This window comes from Pan paniscus, chromosome 3 (assembly GCF_029289425.2).
Source record: "Pan paniscus chromosome 3, NHGRI_mPanPan1-v2.0_pri, whole genome shotgun sequence".
In the NCBI taxonomy this organism is placed as follows: domain Eukaryota; kingdom Metazoa; phylum Chordata; class Mammalia; order Primates; family Hominidae; genus Pan; species Pan paniscus.
In genome coordinates, this window is record NC_073252.2 from 117,073,239 (window position 1) to 117,094,119 (window position 20,881).

Sequence of the window (20,881 nt, forward strand, 5' to 3'; positions counted from 1 at the left end):
GAAAGCCAATGGTGTAGTTCCAGTCCAAACCCAAAGGTCTGAGAACCAGGGGCCCTGGTCCATGTCTGAAAGCCAGAGAATCAGGAGAACCAATGTCCAAGGATAGAACATGGATGTCCCTGTTCAAGCAGAGAGAAGACAGAATTTGCCCTTCCTCTGCCTTTTTATTCCAGCCAGGCCCTCAAGGGGTTGGATGATGCCCACCCGCAGTGGAGTGGGTGGCTCTTTTTTATTCAGTCTACTGATTCAAATGCTAATCTCTTCTGGAAACACCCTCATGGACAAACCCAGAAATCTGGGCATCTCCTAGCATAATCAAGATGACATATAAAATTAACCTTCACACCAAGATCTCTCCATCTTCACCATACTAGAAATTTTCAGAATATTTGGTAATTGTGGTAGTAGGCTGATTTTAGGCTCAAAAAGGCAGTATGGATTATGATCGGAAGTCTGTGTGTGACCTAACAGTAAACTATGTGAGAACTGTTAATCACCTCACAATCATACCACCAGGTAATTTGTTAGAATAAAACCAAACTCAGCTATATAAGTAAACATTTATTAGATGAAACCATTAGCAAGCAGTGCAGAAACAGTTCACACAGTTGATTTGGTAAACTCAGTGAAATCCCAGTTCTGTGTTCCTACAGATGTTTCAACCATACCTTCCATGGATGGTTCTCTTTAGGTTGATGTGACAACACCTTAAAAGCATAATTGCTAACTTTATAGTCAGCAATTATATTCCAGACTTGACTAACCCTAAGAACGATTTTGAAAGGTAGGAAGATATACAGAGAGTTTACCAGATCTTATGCCCTGTTTAAAAGGCGGGGGAGTATCCCCAAAATATTTAAGACAATTCATATATGCTGAATGCAACTAATTTAAACAAAAGACCACTTCTACCATTCCTCATGTAAAGCCTTTAGGGCTAACAGGAATATTTTCTTTTTGAGACAGGGTCTCTGTTGCCCACGTTAGAGTGCAGTGGCCCCATCTTGGCTCATTGCAACCTTCACCTCCCAGATTCAAGCAATTCTCGTGCCTCAGCCTCCCAAATAGCTGGGACTACAGGTGCATGCCAACATGCCCAGCTAAATTTTTTGTATTTTTTAATAGAGATAGGGTTTCACCAGGTTGGCCAGGCTGGTGTCACAACTCTTGACCTCAAGTGATCTACCGCCCTTGGCCTCCCAAAGTGCTGGGCTTATAGGCGTGAGCCACTGTGCCCGGCCAACAGTAATATTTTTTATTAGCTACTACAGCTTAGAGTAGCTGCTATGGGAGTGTGGCCTTTTTGATTAAATACTAGCTGATCAACCCTAGAAGATAAATTCTTGTTTTATAACATTTAGATTTAAATAACAATAAGAATGTAAGCTCCATGAAGGCAAGAATGCCTTTTTGTTTTGTTCACTGCTGTGTCTAAAATAATGCCTGGCTCAAATATTTGTTGAATGAGTAAATATGCTGACTTTGCTGAAGTATTTAAGCAAGTTACAGATATTATACAAATAAATGTTTTGGGCACAAGCACACTTAATGAAACAGTAAAAGAAAAAATAGGTTTGAAACACATAATCCTTCGTTATAGGAGGCTCAAGAGTTTAAAAGGAAAAAAGGGGGAAGATACCCAGGTAAAAGGGCATGCATGCTAGCTTTCCAATACTTTGATATTACCTGCTTTTTCTAAGACTGTATCAACCTGTCGCCCACCCATAACCTATCTTTTCATAACAGAGTCCAACTAAACCTAAAAATTAAAACTGGAACCTAGCAGCTTCTATGCAATCTAAGAATACTTTGTTCCCTCTCTCAAAATCTTTCCCTGCTTTTGAATAATTGACTTTTGAATTCATAAAAACCTTCCCTTATTAAGCATCCTATTACTTGCATCATAGTAAACCCTGATCAACTCTTAAAACATTAAAAGACATAACTATATTTCTTAATGAATACACAAGACCTTTAAGTACAAATGCTTTTATATTCAGCCCCTGTAAAGCCATCAGATGTTTGAAAGTTTTTAAACACGAACCAAAGGGTTTAATTTTAAGAACTTAGCTAGGAATGGGTGAAATCCTACCCATTTAATAGAGTTCTGCAAATTAGTAACAAAGTGTAAAATGAAAGGAAGGGTCCCTTGGAGATGTGAAATTCTTCTATTGAGAGTCCTGTCTTCTTTATTCAAGAAGTTTGTAGCCATTTTCAGAATTCACTCAAGAACCAACTTCTTAATTTAGATATCAGCGAACAAGTCTGTAAAAAGCAAGTATTTGTCAGCAATATGTGCTTTATCTTCCCAGTTTTTAACACTTTATGCCTATTTACATGTTGATAAAAAGAAAAACCTAGAACATTTCTTGTAAGGCCTCTATTTTCTATCCAGAGCTGAAAATTCAGGTCATAAAAACAAACACACACACACACACAAAACCCACTGTATTTGAGATTATCAGTCTCTACCAAAACAGGGAGGGAGAGTAAAACTCTCCCTTTACAAACGGCTTGACAGAGAATTTTATAAAAATCCCTATCCCTTTTGCCATCCTCCCATTAATCCCTCTCGCTCCCCTGCCACCCCTTTTTTTGAGACAGGGTTTTGCTTTGTCTCCCAGACTGGAGTACAGTGGCACGTTCACAGCTCACTGAAGCCTCGACCTCCCCAGCTCAAGCAATCCTCCTATTTCAGCTTCCCAAGTAGCTGGGACTACAGGCGTGAGCCACTGTGCCTGGCCCTCTCTGTCTTCTCTAACTTACTACACCATCCAAGAAATCAGACAGTGAGGCTTAAGACACCCAAATCTTGGTGAAAATATAGGATGGGGGTTGGGGGTGTAGAAGAAGTGACTGCCTATCAAGAAGTGAGAATTTCAGAAGTAACTCATAGGCATGGTGACTAAGAGGAGTTAACAGTGAGTGAACAATCAACTCCAAAGTCCAGGAGAGCTGTCTAGATGGGCTACACTGCTCTTCTCCCATAGGAGCCCTGTTTCATCTCACTGCTTCTCCTTAGCTTGTCTCTTACCACCATCTCCATTTGGTGTCTGCTTCCTCCTGCCCTATTCTCTTAAGTTCCCTTCCTTTACCCTCTGCCAGAATTGTCTTTTCAGAGCGAGTGGCGATGAAAATGGAGAGCATGGGTTTTACAAGTAAACTCTACAGAATTTTGTAACTTGGTGTTTTAGGATATGTGGATGTGTGTAAGAAAAGGGCAAAGTGTCTCAGGTTTCTGGGAGGTAACGGTGGATAAAGTTGGCGTTTACTGAAATGGTAACGCTGCAAGGCAAGTAAATTTGGGTAAGAAGCTGTTAAGAGTTCAGTTTTGGACATGTTTAGTTTTAGACAGCTGCGTGGTCTGCTCATGGTTAAACAGCTGTATAGTAAAAATAGCTTTCGTTGAGCACTTACTACTGCCAGGCAACATGCAAATCACTACGATCTCAATCTTCACTACACCCCTATGACCTGGGTTACTAATGGTCCCAAATGGCAGATGAAAAAATAAAGCTCCAAAAAGCGAAATAACTTCTCCGGTCGCTTCATGGTGCTGCAGGAACTCAAGCCTAGCTGGTTTCATTCCAAATCATGAGAAAATATGACGCCAAGTTTTCTCCACACTTCTTTGGAGACTCCCACGGACGTGCTAAAGAAGGACATTTTACTCCTAGTCCTTCTCCCCCACCCACCCGACTGCGCCACTCACCAGCTGTGTGATCTTGGACATATATAAACTCTCTGGAATTCAGTCCCCTCCCCGCCCAAAAGGGAGCAAATGATCTCTAAGCTCCTTACCACCCCAATTTTGCATTCGAGATACTCACCATGGCAAAAAATACACAAAGAGAAACACCACCACATCGAAAAGGATGAAAAGCCAGAGGTCCAACCAGTAGGAGTGTTTGGGAAGCCCATTTGCCCCAGACTGAGGCCTCACATCGAGGTTCTGCCTCCCTCCCTCGCTAAAGCCTCGCCGCTCCCGGAGACCATCTCGACCATCAACACCCGGTGCGTCCACCTCCATCTCGCTCCTGCAGCTTCGTAACAACCCTAGAAACCGAAAATGCTTAAGTTTCCGGACTTTGGTGTTCGCCGCACCGGAAACTGAGCGGAGTCCGGCCGCCTGCGCAGTCCGCCGCGCCCCGGGTTCCGGAAGGCACTCTGAACCTACTCTCCCCAGCGCGCAGGCGCCTGTCTCGGCTTTCCGCTGCCTCCGTGACCACTGGCATGAAGCGCGGCCTCCGCCTTGACACTAAGTCAATGGGCCCGCCTACTTCTGCCTCGCGGCGTCCCAGGCAGATAGCTGGTTATTCAGGTTTCGTTGGAAGAAATACGCTCTCGTCCCCCTGAAAGGCCCAGTCCAGTCAGGTGATGGACTCCTCCCTGAAACTGCACAAGGTCACCTCTCCTATCCCCGTATTCCGTTTGGATCCTTATGCCAACGTGTTAGGAAGGCCCCCTCTGGTGGGTTTTGTACTGTCTCTAGCATTTGACACTTAATATTTAAACACCACCGATGAGGTGGACGTCCTACTCACGGGACTGAGTTTCCAAACGGGCCAGAGAGCAGCACGTGAGCATTTTGCAGGTACTTCAAGGGAGTGGGTTTAAGAATAACCTGGCCGCGCCCCCCTGTAATCCCAGCACTTTGAGAGACCGAGGCGGGCGGATCACCTGAGGTAAGGAGTTCGAGACCTGCCTGGCCAACATACTGAAATCCCGTCTCTACTAAAAAAAAAAAATCCAAAAATTAGCCGGGCGTGGTGGCAGGCGCCTGTAATCCCAGTTACTCGGGAGGCTGAGGCAGGAGAATCGCTTGAACCCGGGAGGCGGAGGTTGCAGTGAGCTGAGATCGTGCCACTGTTGCACTCCAGGCTGGGCAACAGAGCGAGACTCCATCTGGGGGAAAATGGGGGTGGGAAGAATAACCCAAAGGTTATTTGACTTTGAGTGTGAGCCTCAGCAAGAATAGAATGCTAGCAGGAAGAAAATGACCTATACTGCCTGGATTTTACCTCGTGGGTCCAATTTCAAATATTCTCTTTCTTGTCACATTATGATTCCTGAATTGTTCAGAAAATAACGGGCACCCAGACATATAAGTGGTTCTCTTGGTGCATAGTAAATGGAGATAAGACTGTAGTTGTGTTTTTACAAAGTCATTAAATCGTCGTAAAACCTCTTTGAAGGGGCAGTACTCCATTTTATAGAATTAGGAAATGAGACACAAAAGGAGTGAATTGTCTAAGGTTACTGAAAAAATTATAAAGCCTAAAATTAACTGCAAATCCAGCACTCTTAAAGCTGTTCCATAGCTTCCTAACCTTGCTCCAATTTGCCTCCAAATCAATTGCCAGGTTTTAGAGACAAAGATAGTATACGACCTTTCAAGAAAAATGCTTTGTAGATTCTGGGATGAGAGGGCCATTACCTGAGAATTAATTAGATTGTGTGCTGTAATACAGATTGTCTGATGGTAGTAGACAAAAAGACCCTGGGCTTAAGTGGCATTGAATCTTTACAAAAATTAGGAAAGGCAAATAAACAATTGCCCCTACCAGAGATGGAAGCATTCTTCTCGCTGACAAGGTAGGATCAATTACTCCTAGTTATTGAAGTAGGATTGATAAAAAATTATTGAGATTATTAGTGTTGAAGAAGCATGACATAAACTGAACAGGTCTTGAAATGGTTTTAAACTTGTCTTTGGCCCAGAGTCACATGCTCATCATGAGGGGATGTTGACAGTATGATCTGATCTTGAGTCAGGAACGTCTGTCAGACTTGGAAGAGCAACTAGTGCAAATAAGGAGGGGTTATTTAAACTAAATTCAGTTGAAAGATTGTATTTCCGACTTTACCCTTGTAAAAGTCCCACTGATTGTTGATTATTCCACATTACAGAAATGAGTTTAGAGTGTGTTGTGGCTGATTTTGAACTACTGGCCTCAAGTGATCCTTCTGCCTCGACTTCCCAAAGTACTGGGATTACAGGCATGAGCCACCTTGCTCAGTTGGCATTTGCCATTATCAAAGCAATTTAAATTTTAAAAAGTACTGTACTGAAATCCAGGTTCACTGTCAGTCATGCAATACCTCGGCACTTGTCCAACCACCTTGAACTTTCTACTTCACATGTTCAAGTGAAAAATATGCACCAGGGACTACAGATTGAATCATTGCACTGCAACCATGATCCAACACTTCCATAATTCTGTCAGCACACTTAATCTGATTGGGCTGGGGTGGAGAAGGTGGTGTATGAAAATGCTATAACCATCAGGCCAAAGACAGCTAAGTGTTTTTAAGAAGACGTTACAGATCTTCTGAACTTCAAGTGCAATAAGTTTTCAGGAGGGAGATGATGATGAATTTTGCTTTAACCTAAGGGATAATGCAAATTTTTCGTATGCAGCTCTCAAGCCAATATATCCATGTGATAAAGCATCCTCATGATCATCCTAGGAATTAAATTAATTTTATAGAATAACCTCTCCAACAGTGGAGAATTTGGTTACTGTAATTTTCATCTGGAAATATATGTGTTTATCTTAAATTATTCTTTCTCATCTTAACTTTGTCTTTTCCTCCTTTTCAAATTGAGTACCTGTCCTAACAACAACCCTGTTGATTGGTACCACAAGTTATTTCTCCATCTTCTGGGTCATTTTATTTATTCATTTTGTTGTTATTGTTCTCTTCAATTCTTTTTTTTTTTTTTTTTTTTTTGGAGACGGAGTCTTGCTCTGTTGCCCAGGCTGGAGTGCAATGGTGTGATCTTGGCTCACTGCAACCTCCACCTCATGGGGTCAAGCAATTCTCCCTGCCTCAGCCTCCTGAGTAGCTGGGATTTCAGCCGCCTGCCAGCACGCCTGGCTAATTTTTGTATTTTTAGTAGAGACAGAGTTTCGCCATGTTGGCCAGGCTGGTCTTGAACTCCTGACCTCAGGTGATCCGCCCGCCTCGGCCTGCCAAAGTGCTGGGATTGCAGGCATGAGCCACTGCACCCAGGCTGTTCTCTTTCATTCTTACTCCTTTGTATATCTTCAATAGTTTTCTTTGTTTAAGAGTTGTACTATCTGCTGGGCGCTGTTGTTCACACCTGTAATCCCAGCACTTCGGGAGGCCAAGGTGGGTGGATTGCTTCAGCCTAGGTGTTCGAGACAAGCCTGAGCAACATGGCGAAATCCCATCTCTACAAAAAATAGAAAAGTTAGCTAAGTGTGGTGGCACACACCTGTAGTCCTAGCTACTCAGGAGGCTGAATTGGGAGGATCACTTGAGGTCGAGGCTGCAGTGAACTGTTATCGTGCCACTGCACTTCAGCCTGGATGACAGAGCAAGACCATGTTCCCTCCATGCTCTAACAAAGAAAGAGTTGTACTATCATCATAACTAGGTTGCAGCTTCTCTTTTATCTTCATCTTGGCCTTAGCAGTTCCCACCTTTATACCCACTATTAATCTGGCTCTACTCTACTCAGCCAACCTGGTACCCAGGAAACATTCTTTGCTCCAGTCAGAGTGCTTTCTTCCATCTTCCTCATGGAAACTATTCTCTTGGCCTCTGGGCTTTGGTGCATGTTTTTCCTGTTAAACTGGAATGCTTTCTCACCTGTCCAAATCCTACTCATCCTTCAGGGCCCAACTTAAGTGCCAACTTCATAAAATTTCCTTCACTACAATTCACATTGATCTCTCCATTCTTGGTATTTCTAACATACCAATTGTGAAAACTTCACATTTAACTTGTCTCCACCTTCTATGTCATGTTTTCTTCTTGGGGAGAGGGTTATTTTCTCAAGATCAAGGCAGTGAATGAAGTATTTGTTTCCATAGTTTTTTGCCTTCCTTTGGCACCTATTATTTCCCTCTACATTCTGTAATGGCCTCCTATTAATGGGGCTATTTATTAGACTGGTCATCTTTCAAAATTTCCCTACCTCTGACTCAAAAAACACTGAAATTTTCTTGATATTGTCTGGCACATTGGCTTGCTTTGTAGCAATTTTATGTAAATTTTCTCCCCTGTTAGAGTATTAAGTTATGTTCATTTGTTTTGAGACAGGGTATTGGTCTGTCACACATGCTGGAGTGCAGTGGTGCAATCAGAGCTCATGGCAACCTTGAACCCCTGGGCTCAAGCAATCCTTCCACCTCAGCTTTCCCAGTTGTTAGGACTACAGACACACACCACCATGCCAGGCTTGCTTTTTATTAATGTTTATTTTTGTAGAAATGGGTTTTCACTATGTTGCCCAGTGAAACTGCTGGTTTCAAGTGATCCTCCTGCTTCAGCCTCTGGAACTGCCAGGATTACAGGCATGAGCCACTGAACCTAGCACTTATTAAGTGTTCTTTAAAGGAGAGACAGTATTTTTGCCATCTTTGCAATCTCCACAGCTCTTTAAACAGTGTCTTCCTCATGGAAGAAATTTAATATGTATTCAACAATAGTTTGTTATATTCTGCAACCACTAACACAATCCTAGTCAAAAAAATACTTGTAAAATTGTGTGTTTTAGAACATAATAGTGTATGATACCAGTGGGATCTGACGCTATTGATCTATACTCTTAGCAGGGATACTTTCTGAGATGTTTTGAAGTACTAGTAATGGATATGTGCCAATCCTTTCCCCTTTGTGGATTTTCCTTCTTTAATTTCAGTAAATACTTTTTAATACCTGCTGTGTGTCAGGCATTGTCCAAGGAGCCATAAGAGATACGGAAGCAATACCAACTGATTCATTAAAAATACTGACTGAGGACATATAACAGAGCAATGAAGTTTTCGAACAGTATCACAGAGCCTGGGGTTCTGCATAATGATTTGGGTTTTGAAAGGCTGAACAGAACTGGCTGTGAACATACTAGTCAGATACAATTAAACCTCTTTCTGCTTATACATGTACATGTATTATACATGTACATGTCTGTACTTATACATGTACAGACAGACTTCAACCATAAAAACTTAGTTTTGTTTATTTTTTAGAGTTTCATACAAGATTTTATTTCAAAACAAAGCATCCTTCTGCTTTTAAAAGTTTAAAAACTTCGGTAGAGCAGAGTTTAACTAGTAGGCACAAATGACAAAGATGTTGAAACCTACAACTTTGAAATTTCATTAAGCTAATCATCAGCAATCAACCTGTTATTTGTTTTATTGAAAGGTGTTAGAGAGGCAGTCATTGAGGATGGAGTCTCAAAGGTTAGTCAATACATGACATGTTTTTATCTCATAAGATTATAGGTTTCCAAGCATAGGAAACCTGTGCTTGGAATTAAAACCTATGCTTGGAATTAAACAGTTGTTAATTTAGAATAAATAAATGGATGCTAAGGTGATCATTGCTATATACAAAATATTGACCAGAATTAGACTTATAAGTGTGACAAATGTAACCGTGTTAACAGAAGTTATTCTTGGAAGATGGGATCACAGATAGTTTCATTCTTTGTGTTTTTCCATATTTTTCAAATTTTCTCAATGAAAATGCATTTTATTAACTAGAAGTTGGAAAGTTTGTTGAAAAAAAGTAAATTAGAAAATAAACAAGACACAGTCTAGTCCAAAATTATTATTTAACTGTTTATGGCATCAGATCACAGACAGTAGACACGTAAGTATCAAGGGGCTTTAATGATTTATAACAGTGCTTTTTAAACTAAATTTCATGGAATGCTATGATTCCTCGGGGTTTACTCAAGGACCAACATGGAATGGAAGAGATAGATGCAGGGAATGTGGCTTAAGGCATCTACTGGAAAAGCTCAGCTTTCTTGTTCATATCTATAAATATGCCTGTTGGAGAACAGATTTATTGTTGTTGTTGTTGTTGTTGTTGTTCTGTTCTAGTGAAAGCTAGTGTCAAAAAATCACCTTGGGTGACCCATGTTCAAAATGGTGGAATAGCAACTCCAAGTTCCTGTCCCTCCACAGCAGCATTGAAAAACAAGCAAAAGCTGTCTGAAATAACTTTTTCAGAATGCTGGAAAACAGTCAGAAGTTTACAGCAACCAAGAAAATACTGAATCAAAATATATGAAGCAGACATTGACAGAATTGAAGGGGGAAATAGACAGTTTTACAAAAGTTTTTGGAAACTTTAATACTTTACTTTTAATAATGGGTAGAACATTTAGACAGAAGAGCAGTAAGAAAATAGGGGACTTGAACAACACTATAAACCAACTATACCTGACAGACACATACAGAACTCCACCCAACAGCAGCAAAATATCAAGTCTTATCAAGTATACATGAAACATTCTCCAGGATATATTATATATTAAGGCATAAAACAAGTTTCAGTGAAGTTTTAAAAATTGAAGTCAGAAAGATCTCTGACAACAATGAAATGAAGTTAGAAGTTAATAACAGAAGGAAAACTGGAAAATTCACAAACGTGGAAATTTAACACACTCTTAAACCACCAGTGGTTCAAAAAGGATATCATAAGGGAAATTAGAAAATACTTAGAGACAAACAAAAATGAAAATGCAACATAGGAAAACTTGTAGATTGCAGTGAAGACAATCTATAGCTATAAATGCCTACGTTAACAAAGAAAGATCTCAAATCAACCTAACTTTACAACATGAGGAAATAGAAAAAGGAGAACAAAATAACAAAGCTATCAGAAGACAGGAAATAATAAAGATTAGAGCAGAGATAAATGAAATAGTGAATACAAAACCCATAGAAGTAATCAATGAAACCAAAATTGGTTCTTTGAAAAGATGAACCAAATTGGCAAACCTTTAGCTACAGGAAGAAAAAGGTGAGAAGACACAAATAACTAAAATCATAAAGGAAAGTGTACATATTACCACCAAACTTACAGAAATAAAAAGGATTATAATACTGTGAACAATTGTATGTCAACAAATTAGATAACTTAGACGAATAGAAAAGCTGAACAGACCTATAACAAGTAAAGAGATTCAATCAGTAATCAAAACATTCCAACAAAGAAAAGTCCAGGAGTAGATCACTTCTCTGGTGAATAATATCCAACATTTAAAGAATTAACACTGTTCCTTTTCAAACTCTCTCAATAAATAGACCTGAGAGAACACTCTCTAACTCATTCTATTAAGCTAGTACTCTGATACCAAGGCAGATAATGACATCACAAGAAAAGCAAATTACAGATATTGCACACCCATGTTTATAGCAGCACTTTTCACAATAGCCAAGAGGTGGAAGCAACCCAAATATCTATCAACAGGTGAATGGATTAAAAAAATGTGTTATCTACATACAATGGAATATCATTCAGCCTTAAGAGGAAGGAAATCCTGTCAAATGCTACAATGTGGATGAACCTTGAGGTCATTATCCTAAATGAAATAAGCCAGTGACAGACAAATACTGTATGATTCCACTTACATGAGGTATATTAAGGAGTCAAATTCCTAGAAACATAAAGTAGAGTGGTGTTTACCAGGGGCTGGGGACAGAGGGAAAAGGCCAATTGTTTAATGGGCATAGAGTTATAGTTTTGTAAGGTGAAAACGTTTTGGAGATCTGTTTCACAACTATTTGAATATGTTTCACACTACTAAACTGTACTTTTGAAAATGGTTAATATGGTAAGTTTTATGTTATATGCTTTTACCACTATAAAAAAATTGCAGACCAGTATCCCTTACGAATATAGATAGAAAAGTTCTCAAAAAGGGCCAGGCACTGTGACTCATGCCTATAATCCCAGCACTTTGGGAGGCCGAGGTGGGTGGATCATGAGGTCAGGAGTTCAAGACCATCCTGGCCCAGATGGTGAAACCCCGTCTCTACTAAAACTACAAAAATTAGCCAGGTGCAGTGGCAGGCATCTGTAATCCCAGCTGCTTGGGAGGCTGAGGCAAGATAATTGCCTGAGCCCGGGTAGCAGAGTTTGCAGTGAGTTGAGATCGCGCAACTGCACTCCAGCCTGGGTGACAAAGTGACACTCCATCTCAAAAAAAAAGAATCCGTCTCAAAAAAAAAATTCTCAAAAAGTACTAGTAAACCCAAACCAACAGCATATTAAAAGGATTATATACCATTACCACATGAGGTTTATCCCAGGAATGCAAGGGTAGCTCAACATAAGAAAGTCAATTAGTATAATATGCCACATTAGTAAGACAAGGGAAAAAGACAAACATTTCATTTCAATTGAGCAGAATAGGCACTTTATTCCCTAATAAAAACCAGCAGAAAACTGGGAATAGAAGGGAACTTCCTCAACTTGATAAAGGGTATAATGAAAAACCCACAGCTAACATCAAGCAACAACAACAAAATAGATAAATTGGATTTCATCAAAATTAAAAACTTTTGGGCATCAAAGAATATTGTAAAGAAAGTAAAAAGACAATTTACAGAATGGAAGAAAATATTTGTAAATCATATATCTGATAAAGATTTAACATACAGAATATATAAAGAACTTCTACAACTCTACAATAAAAAGAACCCAGTTAAAAAAAGTACTGATCAAAGGACTTGAACAGACATTTCTCCAAAGAAGATATACAAATAGCCAACATGCAGTTGAAAATATGCTCTACACCATTAGTCATTAAGGAAATGCAAATCAAAATCACAATGAGATACCATTTCACATCTGCTAGGATGGCAATAATAATATAATAATAATACAGAAAATAACAAGTGCTGGCAAGGATATGGAAAAACTTAAATCCTTTAACATTGCTAGTGGCAATGTAAAATAATGGAGCCATTATGGAAGGTAGTTTAGAGATTCCTCAAAAAGTTAAAGAAGAACCATATGACCTAGCAATCCTGCTTCTAGGTATATATCCCAAATAATTTAAAACAAAGACTCAGATACTTGTACACCAAGTATACACCAAGTGTGCTGTTTCATCGTAGCACTATTAACCATAGCCAAAAAGTAGAAACAACTCAATTGTCCATAAATGGATAAACAAAATGTAGTTATACATATCTTTAATTATTACTCAGCTATGAAAAGGAATGAAGTTCTGATATGTGCTACAACATGATGATTCTTGAAATAATGCTAAGTGTTTTAAAATAATGTTTGAAAAAACACTAAATGAAATAAGCCAGACACAAGTAAAAGGACAATCTATAGAATGGGAGAAAATATTTGATTTTTCAGGGGCTTGGGAGATGGGGGAATTAGGTGTTACTGCTTAATGGAAAGTTTCTGTTTGTGGTTATGAAAAAGTTTTGGAAATAGATGGTCGTGATGATTACACAATATTGTGAATATAATTAATAGTCACTGAATTGTATATATAACATAGTTAAAATGGCAAATTGTATATTATATGTATCTTACCACCTTAAAAGAACCCCCCTCAAAAAGAATATTAATACTTGACAGTCTTCACCTTCCCCACAATAAAAAGTTACATTGGTCTTCATTAGAGGACTAAATCTGTAAAATAAATTACAGATAATTCCTGTAGTTTATTAAGTTGGACTCTCTGGAAGTAATCAGGGTAGCAGTTCTTAAGTAAATAATTCTCTTTATGTATTTTTATGTATAGAGAGAAGGAGAGACAGAGTCTCACTGTTGCCCAGGCTGGTCTCAAACTCTCGGCCTCATGTGATCCTTTCACCTGGCCTCCCAAAGCACTGGGATTTCAGGTGTGAGCCACCACACCTGGCCCTTGCCTTTATGTCTTAAGTGGGGCTCTTTAAGGTCTTAAAACGTGAATTTTTCAAGTGCTGAGAAAATTAAAGTAGAAAAGCTTAGAAGACACTGGGTCTGTGAGGTAGAGGACACCTAAGCCCTTTTGGCCCCCATGTTCCAGCTGATAGCCAAAAGGTAGCGATAGATGTGAAAGGAGGAGGTTCTGCTGCCAGCTAAACCCCGATATTCCAGGACCTATGGTAAGACTTTGAGGACACCATCTAGTCCAGTACTTTGTTCTCAGATCTGATTGAACAAGTCCAGGTGCTTCAGATAATTGCTTCTTGTGACAACTTCAGGTTGTGCCATTCTTTACTCCCTGAAAGGAATATTAAAGTGGAAAACCTCAAGTAGTATTGCATTAAGAATGAGCTAGTGTACCCTCTTCTAGGTGCAGAAAGTAGAGTTGACAGTGTAGGCATTGTTAGGCTTCCATGAGGATTTCTTTTGAAAAGATGTTCCCTGCTTAAAAAATAAATGACAAATTTAGAGTATTCTGAGAGTTCAAAATAAAAAGTTTATTTTCCCCCTATTTTCTATGTTGGCAAATGGGCCACATAAAGGTGTAGTTCTGTTCATTTAAGCTTTTGGAGTATTGCAACAGGTACCTCAAAGTTGGGGAAATGTTACTTGATTTTGAAAAGCATGAGGCATAGGAGGTAAAAGATGACACCAAAAAGCTAACCTAAATCAACTTAAGAGGGATACAGGCTCATGGTTTGTTAGTGGTCAGAGTTATAGAATGTAGGCATAGTGCAGCCGTGGTGTTTCTCTCTGTTTCTTCATCATTCCCATGCACACTAAATTTCATAAACAACTTTATTTTCATAGAGTGACTCTTGCCTGGAGATTAAGGGTACTCCCTAGGAACCTAAGGGAATGAGTAAAATGATCCCCACAGGAAGACAGGGCTACTCTCCCTGGTGTGAGAATGACTTCATCAATTTGTAACCCAGGCCGACTAAATATATCAATCATGTGTTGTTTTTATAACAGCTAGAAACTGGGAAGAATAGAGTTCATAAGGTTTTCAGTATTGTTACCTCACAAAATAATCCTTCAGAAATTCCAATTCAAAACATAGAAGGAGTCTATTGTTTGTTTCATAATGCTTATTTTGTTACATTACTCTGTTCCTCCTTAGCTAGCAACTCTGAGCCCCCATAGGCTATGCTAATTAGGCTCTTTATTTATTTTTTTGAGACAGAATCTCTTCCAACCTGGAGTGCAGTGGCGTGATCATGGCTCACTGCAGCCTTGACCTCCTGGGCTCAAGGGATCCTCCTGCCTCAACCTCCTGAGTAGCTGGGATTGCAGGTGTGAGCTACTGTATCCAGCCCTAGGCTCACTATATTACAGAGCCCAGAAACACTCAGTGTAATTCCAAGGCTCTTTAAGACTGTCACTGGCTCAAGGATCCAAATCCAGGGCTCTGACTAAAACATACTTAGAATGGCTCATTCTCTCACTCCCTTCAAGTGTTGCTCAAATGTTACCTATTCAGTGCTATCTTACTCCCTATTTAAAACTGCACCCATGATCTCACCTCTGACACTCCACATCCCTCTTTCTGGTTTTATTTTTCTCAATAGCGCTTATATCATCTAATGTACTATATATTTTACTTCATTCTCTTGTTTATTATCTGTATCCCTTCCATGATGACAGGGATTTTTGTCTGTCTTGTTCTTTGTTGTATCTGTAACACCTAGATCAGCACCTGGCACATAGTGCCTGCATATAAGACATGCTTAATATATATTTTGATGGATGATATTTCGAATGAAAATTTACCTACATAACCACATCAAGTAAAATTGAATTTGGACTCTAGGACAACTGCTTGGATCTAAATCCTGGTTCAGCGACTTATGGCTGTTGACCTTGGGCAAGTTATGTAACCTCTCTCTGCCTCAGTTTTCTCATGTGTAAAATGAGACTAATAATAATTGTTCTTATTATATAGACTTTGTTGTGATGATGAACATGAATTGGTATTATAAAGCACTTTGAAAAATACCTGGCACATTGGAAACACCATGTATTAATAAATGTTAACTTGTAGTGGTAGAAGGAGTTGCATTTAACTGTATCTGAGTTAGTGCTATGTTTTATAAATAAAGCATTTATTTAGATTTTATGATATCCCCCTTGTGTGTAGGAGCCAATTTGTATGAAAATAAGGATGACAGGAGTCTGACGTGTGAGTTAGGCCCTTTAATAATTCAAGAAAGTCCGTACAATCAAGCATCTTATGAAAAATAGTTCAATGGAAAGTATAATTCAAGATAGCATATATTTCTATGAAAGCCTACCGTTACTCCTTTATAATACTTATCGCAATAATTTTTACTTATTCAATATGTCTTCTATGTCTAGATTCTAAGCTAAGCAGATTCAAAGTTCCATGGGAACAAAATAGATTTGTCTTGTTCACCACTAAAAACTCCTGTCATATTTAGCACATGGTAGGTGCTTGGTTCATATTTGGTTAAAGGAATATGTATTCTTGGCTACTCAGAATACGAGGAGCCTATACTGAACAAGTTATCTTTTTATCCACCAGAAGCAAGAATTCATTACTTCCACATCTAAAAATGTTATCTCACCCCTCTTTTCTTCTATCCGGTTTTTGTTTACTAGAACTCATCATGACTGCTTTTACCTCATGGCATCTGTTGTTTGCTTTTCCATCTGTATCTTAACTTTTGCCCATCATTACTAGCTAATGACTTTTTCTGTGTATTGAAGTCAAGTTCTCAACAGAGACCCTACCTGGTTTTAATTAATGAGAATTATTGGTCTTGGACAGAGTTCTCCTATCATTGGCTGCTCTCAAGTATAGAAATTGACTGCCCTTGGGTCAGGTGGCCATTTTTGACCTAATCAGATATGGCTAGGGTGATCTGGTTCAGAATAAGTTTATCTGTTTGTAAAGAACAACAAGGACTTATTCCCTCAGTAGATCTTCTGGGTTTAAGAAAGAATGGGGAAAGCTGGCTTTCTGAGGCTGGGGCTGCCCAGCATGCCCCAAATTACAATCATTAATATTTACTATGTGTTAGAGGGATACAGTGTGGGGTATAGATATAAGACCCTATCCTTGCCCTCATATAGCTCACAAACTAGAGGAGACAGGCAAGCAGATTGAATACAGAGTAATGGTATTGCTGGAGTTGAACACTTTGTGCCATGGGAACATGCAGGACAAACACTCAGTCTGGACTGGGATTGTGAAATAACCTCCATCTTCACTGAGGTTTCTCTGTTCCGAGTATAGTTAAAGAGAGGAAGTTCTGTGTCACAATGATGTCCTTCAGTATCCTTTTTTAAAAAAAAATCTTGTTTAAAAGTTTCTAAATTAAAACGAAGAGAGGGCATTGAGCATATACTCCTTTACCTAAAAGACATTTTGTTTTCAAGTTTAGGAAGAGTACTGTTCTTTGACTTTCAGGTGTTTTCTCCAGTGAATATAGTGAGTGTGCCAGAATCATTTGATAAGAACAGTTACACTACCTGTAATCTGAGAGATGTGGCTTTGAAACTGGGCTGACATTTAGGGAGCACTTCCTTGCCTGTCCTCCTTCAGAGTTCTACTACTCCTTCATTTCACAGCAGTCCTAACTACTAATTGTTTAAGCTCCCTCTTTCATTCCTGGAAATCTTGATTACATGGCAGGGAGGACTTCTCGCAATCCATCATTCTAATGGAATCTTCAATGAGGATATATATGGATGAGAGAAGCCCTCTGGAACACTATGCTTTATCCATGACTATTGATTTCCACCATTTGCTTCAAACTTTCATCTTCTGCCACTGTCTTGCATACTCTTCTTTTCCAGTCAATTCTCCAGTAAAATCTGTTCCAGACAATAGCTTGAAGGTTGGTCATCGGGCCTGAAGGCAATATACACCACCCTGCATATTAGCACCCACTGAGTGAGAGTATAACCCTACTCTAGATGACCATCCAATGCTGAAGATGATGATGCTATTCTTGGTATTTCGATTCAGACCCAAGATGAGCCTGAGAGTTTGTATCCATTTGAGGAAATTCTTAATGACCTAAATATCTCTACCAATAGTGTTCATCATTAAATACTTGCTGTCTGGCACATAGTGCTTTTTTAAAATTATTTTTTGTTCAATAAATGAAAGCAGTTTTAGTGGATCGGTTCAAGAGGAGTTTTTGTATTAGCTTTGTTTAGTGTGGAGTTTGGAACTGAAGAAGCATTTAATAATTAACATTTTAAAGTGTAGACTACGGTATATCAGACCTTTCTGGAACACTCCCTAGACACTGAAATGCGGCAAAGACACTGCATTGGAAACCTCTGAAAGAGTCTGTATCCTTGGCCAGCAGATGGCATTCTTATACTATAGTTTAGAGAAAGCAAGTAGCAAAAGGTAAAGAAGCACTTCTTAATGATGAAGTGACCACCTACCTCCTTTTTCCCTTCCCCATCACCGCATAACCTTATCTCACTTCCATTTTATCCCAGGCAACTATCTTTTCCATCCATCCATTCACCCTTCTTTAGGTGCCTAGAGATATCTTGCTACCATTCTCTCTAGTTGCTCATAGGAAAATATCTTTTGTACTTATTAATAGTCAATCCATAGAAATAGGACAAGCCACATAATTTTCAGGGCCCTGTGTAAAATGAAAATGCAGAAGTTGTTCAAAAAGTATTGAGAATTTTAGGACAGTAAGAAAAGAGCATTAAACCAAGCACAGGGCCCTCTGAGCCTGCACAAGCCATACACCCATGAAACCAGCCATACTTTATAATGTAAATATTTCCCTCTTCCCATCCTACCTTCCATTATTCTAATGTCCTGTCCCCTGTGACCCACACCAAAAAGGCTGCTTAAGAAAGGAAGGAATCACTAAATGTTATTCAGACATCATAGAATCTTAGCACTGAAAGAAAATTTAGAGATCTAGTTCAATCCTCTCATTTTAAAGATGATTAAACTACATTCCAAAGAGATGAAGAGACTCTCCCAAAGTCCCCAGCTAGTTATGTCACAGACTGGACTGGAACTAAGTATTCTCATCTACCAGGCCAAGGCTCACTCTCTCACGCAGACTCCATGAGAGGTATTTTAAGAAAAGAGTTTTCCCATCTACTCAGGATATACTTTGCCCCATTTTCTCTAGAGGAGAAGGGTACATGTTTATGTTACATTTGAGTACCAGGTATATGCCAGGCATTACACTCGATGTTTTATACATAATACCTCAATTGCAACAAGCTCAGAAAATCATTACATTTTCCCCATTTTTCAAATGAGAAAAATAGAGAATCAGAACTTGAATTTTAGTCAGTAAATGGGCAGACAAGAATTTGGGCAAGTCTGTGATTCTATAACCCATTCTTTTTCACCACATCATTCCTAAATTTTAGGAAAGCTGAGTCAGCCTGTGTTTCCTGAACATTGGTCTTGTTTTTGGTCAGCTCTGGGTGATTTGGGGACTCTTTCCAGGCTATGTTCTTCAAATTTACCAGGTTTGCTACTGCCTTGGTGTCTTTGCTCCAGGGTGTTTCCTCTGCTTGAAACACTCTTCCCCCAGATATTTCATGAAAAACAGGACCACGTGTTGGAGAGGTAACAGGGCATCTGATCATATAGGGTCTTACAGGTCATTGTAAGAACATTGGCTTTTTCCTCTGAGTGAAAATGGAAGCCATTGCAGCAGTTTGAGCAGATAAGCGATGTGATCAGATTTAGATTTTTAAAGGATCCTTCTGGCTGCTGTGTAGAAAAAGAGACTAAAGGGGTGGAGTAAGGAAGGTAGAAGTTCTTGGGCTTTTTAGAGAGTTGTAACAGTAATCCAGGAAAAAGATAATGGCGGCTCATACTAAGGTGATAGCAGTGGAAGTGATGGGAAGTGGTTGGATTCTGGAGTTATATGTGTATGTAAGTACTATATTTTTAACCTCTTGTTATGGAAAATCTCAAATACATACAGAAGTACAGAGATGAATATAATGAATTCCTGTGTTCCTATTCAGTGAACCTATCATATGTTATTATGTGTCAGGCACTTTGCAACAGCTGCAAGAATTGCCAACTTGTATCAATCTTCCTCCCCAACCCTAGATTGGGGAGAAAGCAATTTGAAGCAAATCCCAGATACCATATTGCATGTGTAAATATTTCAGCTTCTACTACTCCAACTGCTTCTGACTGCCCCGACATTCTGCTATCTACCCTATGGTTACTGCTTGTTCATAGTTTCAGGTACTCATGACTTCTACTTATTGTCTGCTCTATTTGTCCTCCTTAAGCCTTTTTCCTTGCTATCAACTACTAACTGTGTACTTCTCAAATTCAAACTCCCTAAAAAGAGGTTCTTGCAGGTTCAGTTAGTTGTCATTTTTCCTTCTACACAGAGCTCATGATCTGGCCAAATTGTGGTAGATTGGCTGCTCTTGGGTCAGGGACCCTCTTTTGGCCAAGCAGGGTAGTGTAATGACAAGGTTGGTTTTCCCGAAAAACGGTTGTTGAAATGGAAGTCACTTAACAAATAATAGGCTGCTCTCCAATACTAATAAATAGTGGAAATTTAATTCTAGAAAGGATATAAATGGTGAAAAAAGTCAGCCTGCAATGAGACTAGAAATAGATAAGTGTCTAATCACTCAACACCATTATTTTACAGTCTGACCTGACTCATTTAGAGTGCTATTCTTGGGTGCCACTGAGGAATTAAGGACTTTTTTTTTCTTAATATATTTTTGTTTATAACAGGCTGAGTAATAGCATAGATCATAATGATCTAGGCTGAAAGTCAAGACCTACATTTAATTCTTCTGTTCATCATGGACTTTGTACAATATTAGACAAGCTAATAAACTTCGTTGTGCCTTTGTCTCTCTCAGTTTTTGTATTGAGATTAATACCTGCCTTTTCCTGATTCATATATGGTAGATACATAAGATTAGAGGGATAAAAGTACATTGAGCTTTTATGAAGAGAAGCATGTGAAAATCTAAATAATTACTATTTCGTATGTGAAGATTTTTATGAAATTATAAAATGAACATAGATTTAAGGTATTTTTATATAAATTTAAGGAGTACAAGTATAGTTTTGTTACATTGATATATTGCATAGTGGTAAAGTCTGGGCTGTAACCATCACCTCCTGAATAATGTACATTGTACCCATTAAGTAAATTATCAT

The 20,881-nt window shown here is 39.0% G+C and overlaps 2 protein-coding genes across 12 annotated transcripts in view; one reads left to right on the plus strand and one right to left on the minus strand.

Moving 5' to 3' along the window:
• Window positions 1-548: 548 nt before the first annotated feature.
• On the minus strand, window positions 549-7,930 carry C3H4orf3 (chromosome 3 C4orf3 homolog). Its single transcript, XM_003830054.7, has 3 exons — window positions 7,730-7,930; window positions 3,831-4,228; window positions 549-2,265 (listed from the first exon to the last, which is right to left on the minus strand). Coding segments are annotated over exons 1-3 (600 nt in total). The 3' UTR covers window positions 549-2,264.
• The window catches only part of LOC117980048 (kelch-like protein 2), a 105,087-nt gene continuing 87,959 nt past the window's right edge, over window positions 3,754-20,881 (plus strand). For 2 of the 11 annotated variants that reach the window (XM_063603883.1, XM_055111787.2), the window contains exon 1: window positions 4,200-4,374. The gene's annotated coding sequence lies outside the window, so the exon portion shown is untranslated. Of the gene's footprint in view, window positions 4,686-20,881 lie in introns of all 11 variants that reach the window. The other 9 variants (XR_010112014.1, XM_055111782.2, XM_034959078.3 and 6 more) reach the window with 7 other exon arrangements.

What these genes read in the sequence shown, in the direction of transcription:
- C3H4orf3 (XM_003830054.7), bottom strand. Translation starts at nt 7,930, where the DNA reads ATGACCAGTCTAATAAATAGCCCCATTAATAGGAGGCCATTACAGAAT. An exon ending in ATGTGAAGTTTTCACAATTG is followed by an intron (nt 4,229 to 7,729) that starts GTATGTTAGAAA and finishes GCTTCATGCCAG; the next exon opens with TGGTCACGGAGGCAGCGGAA.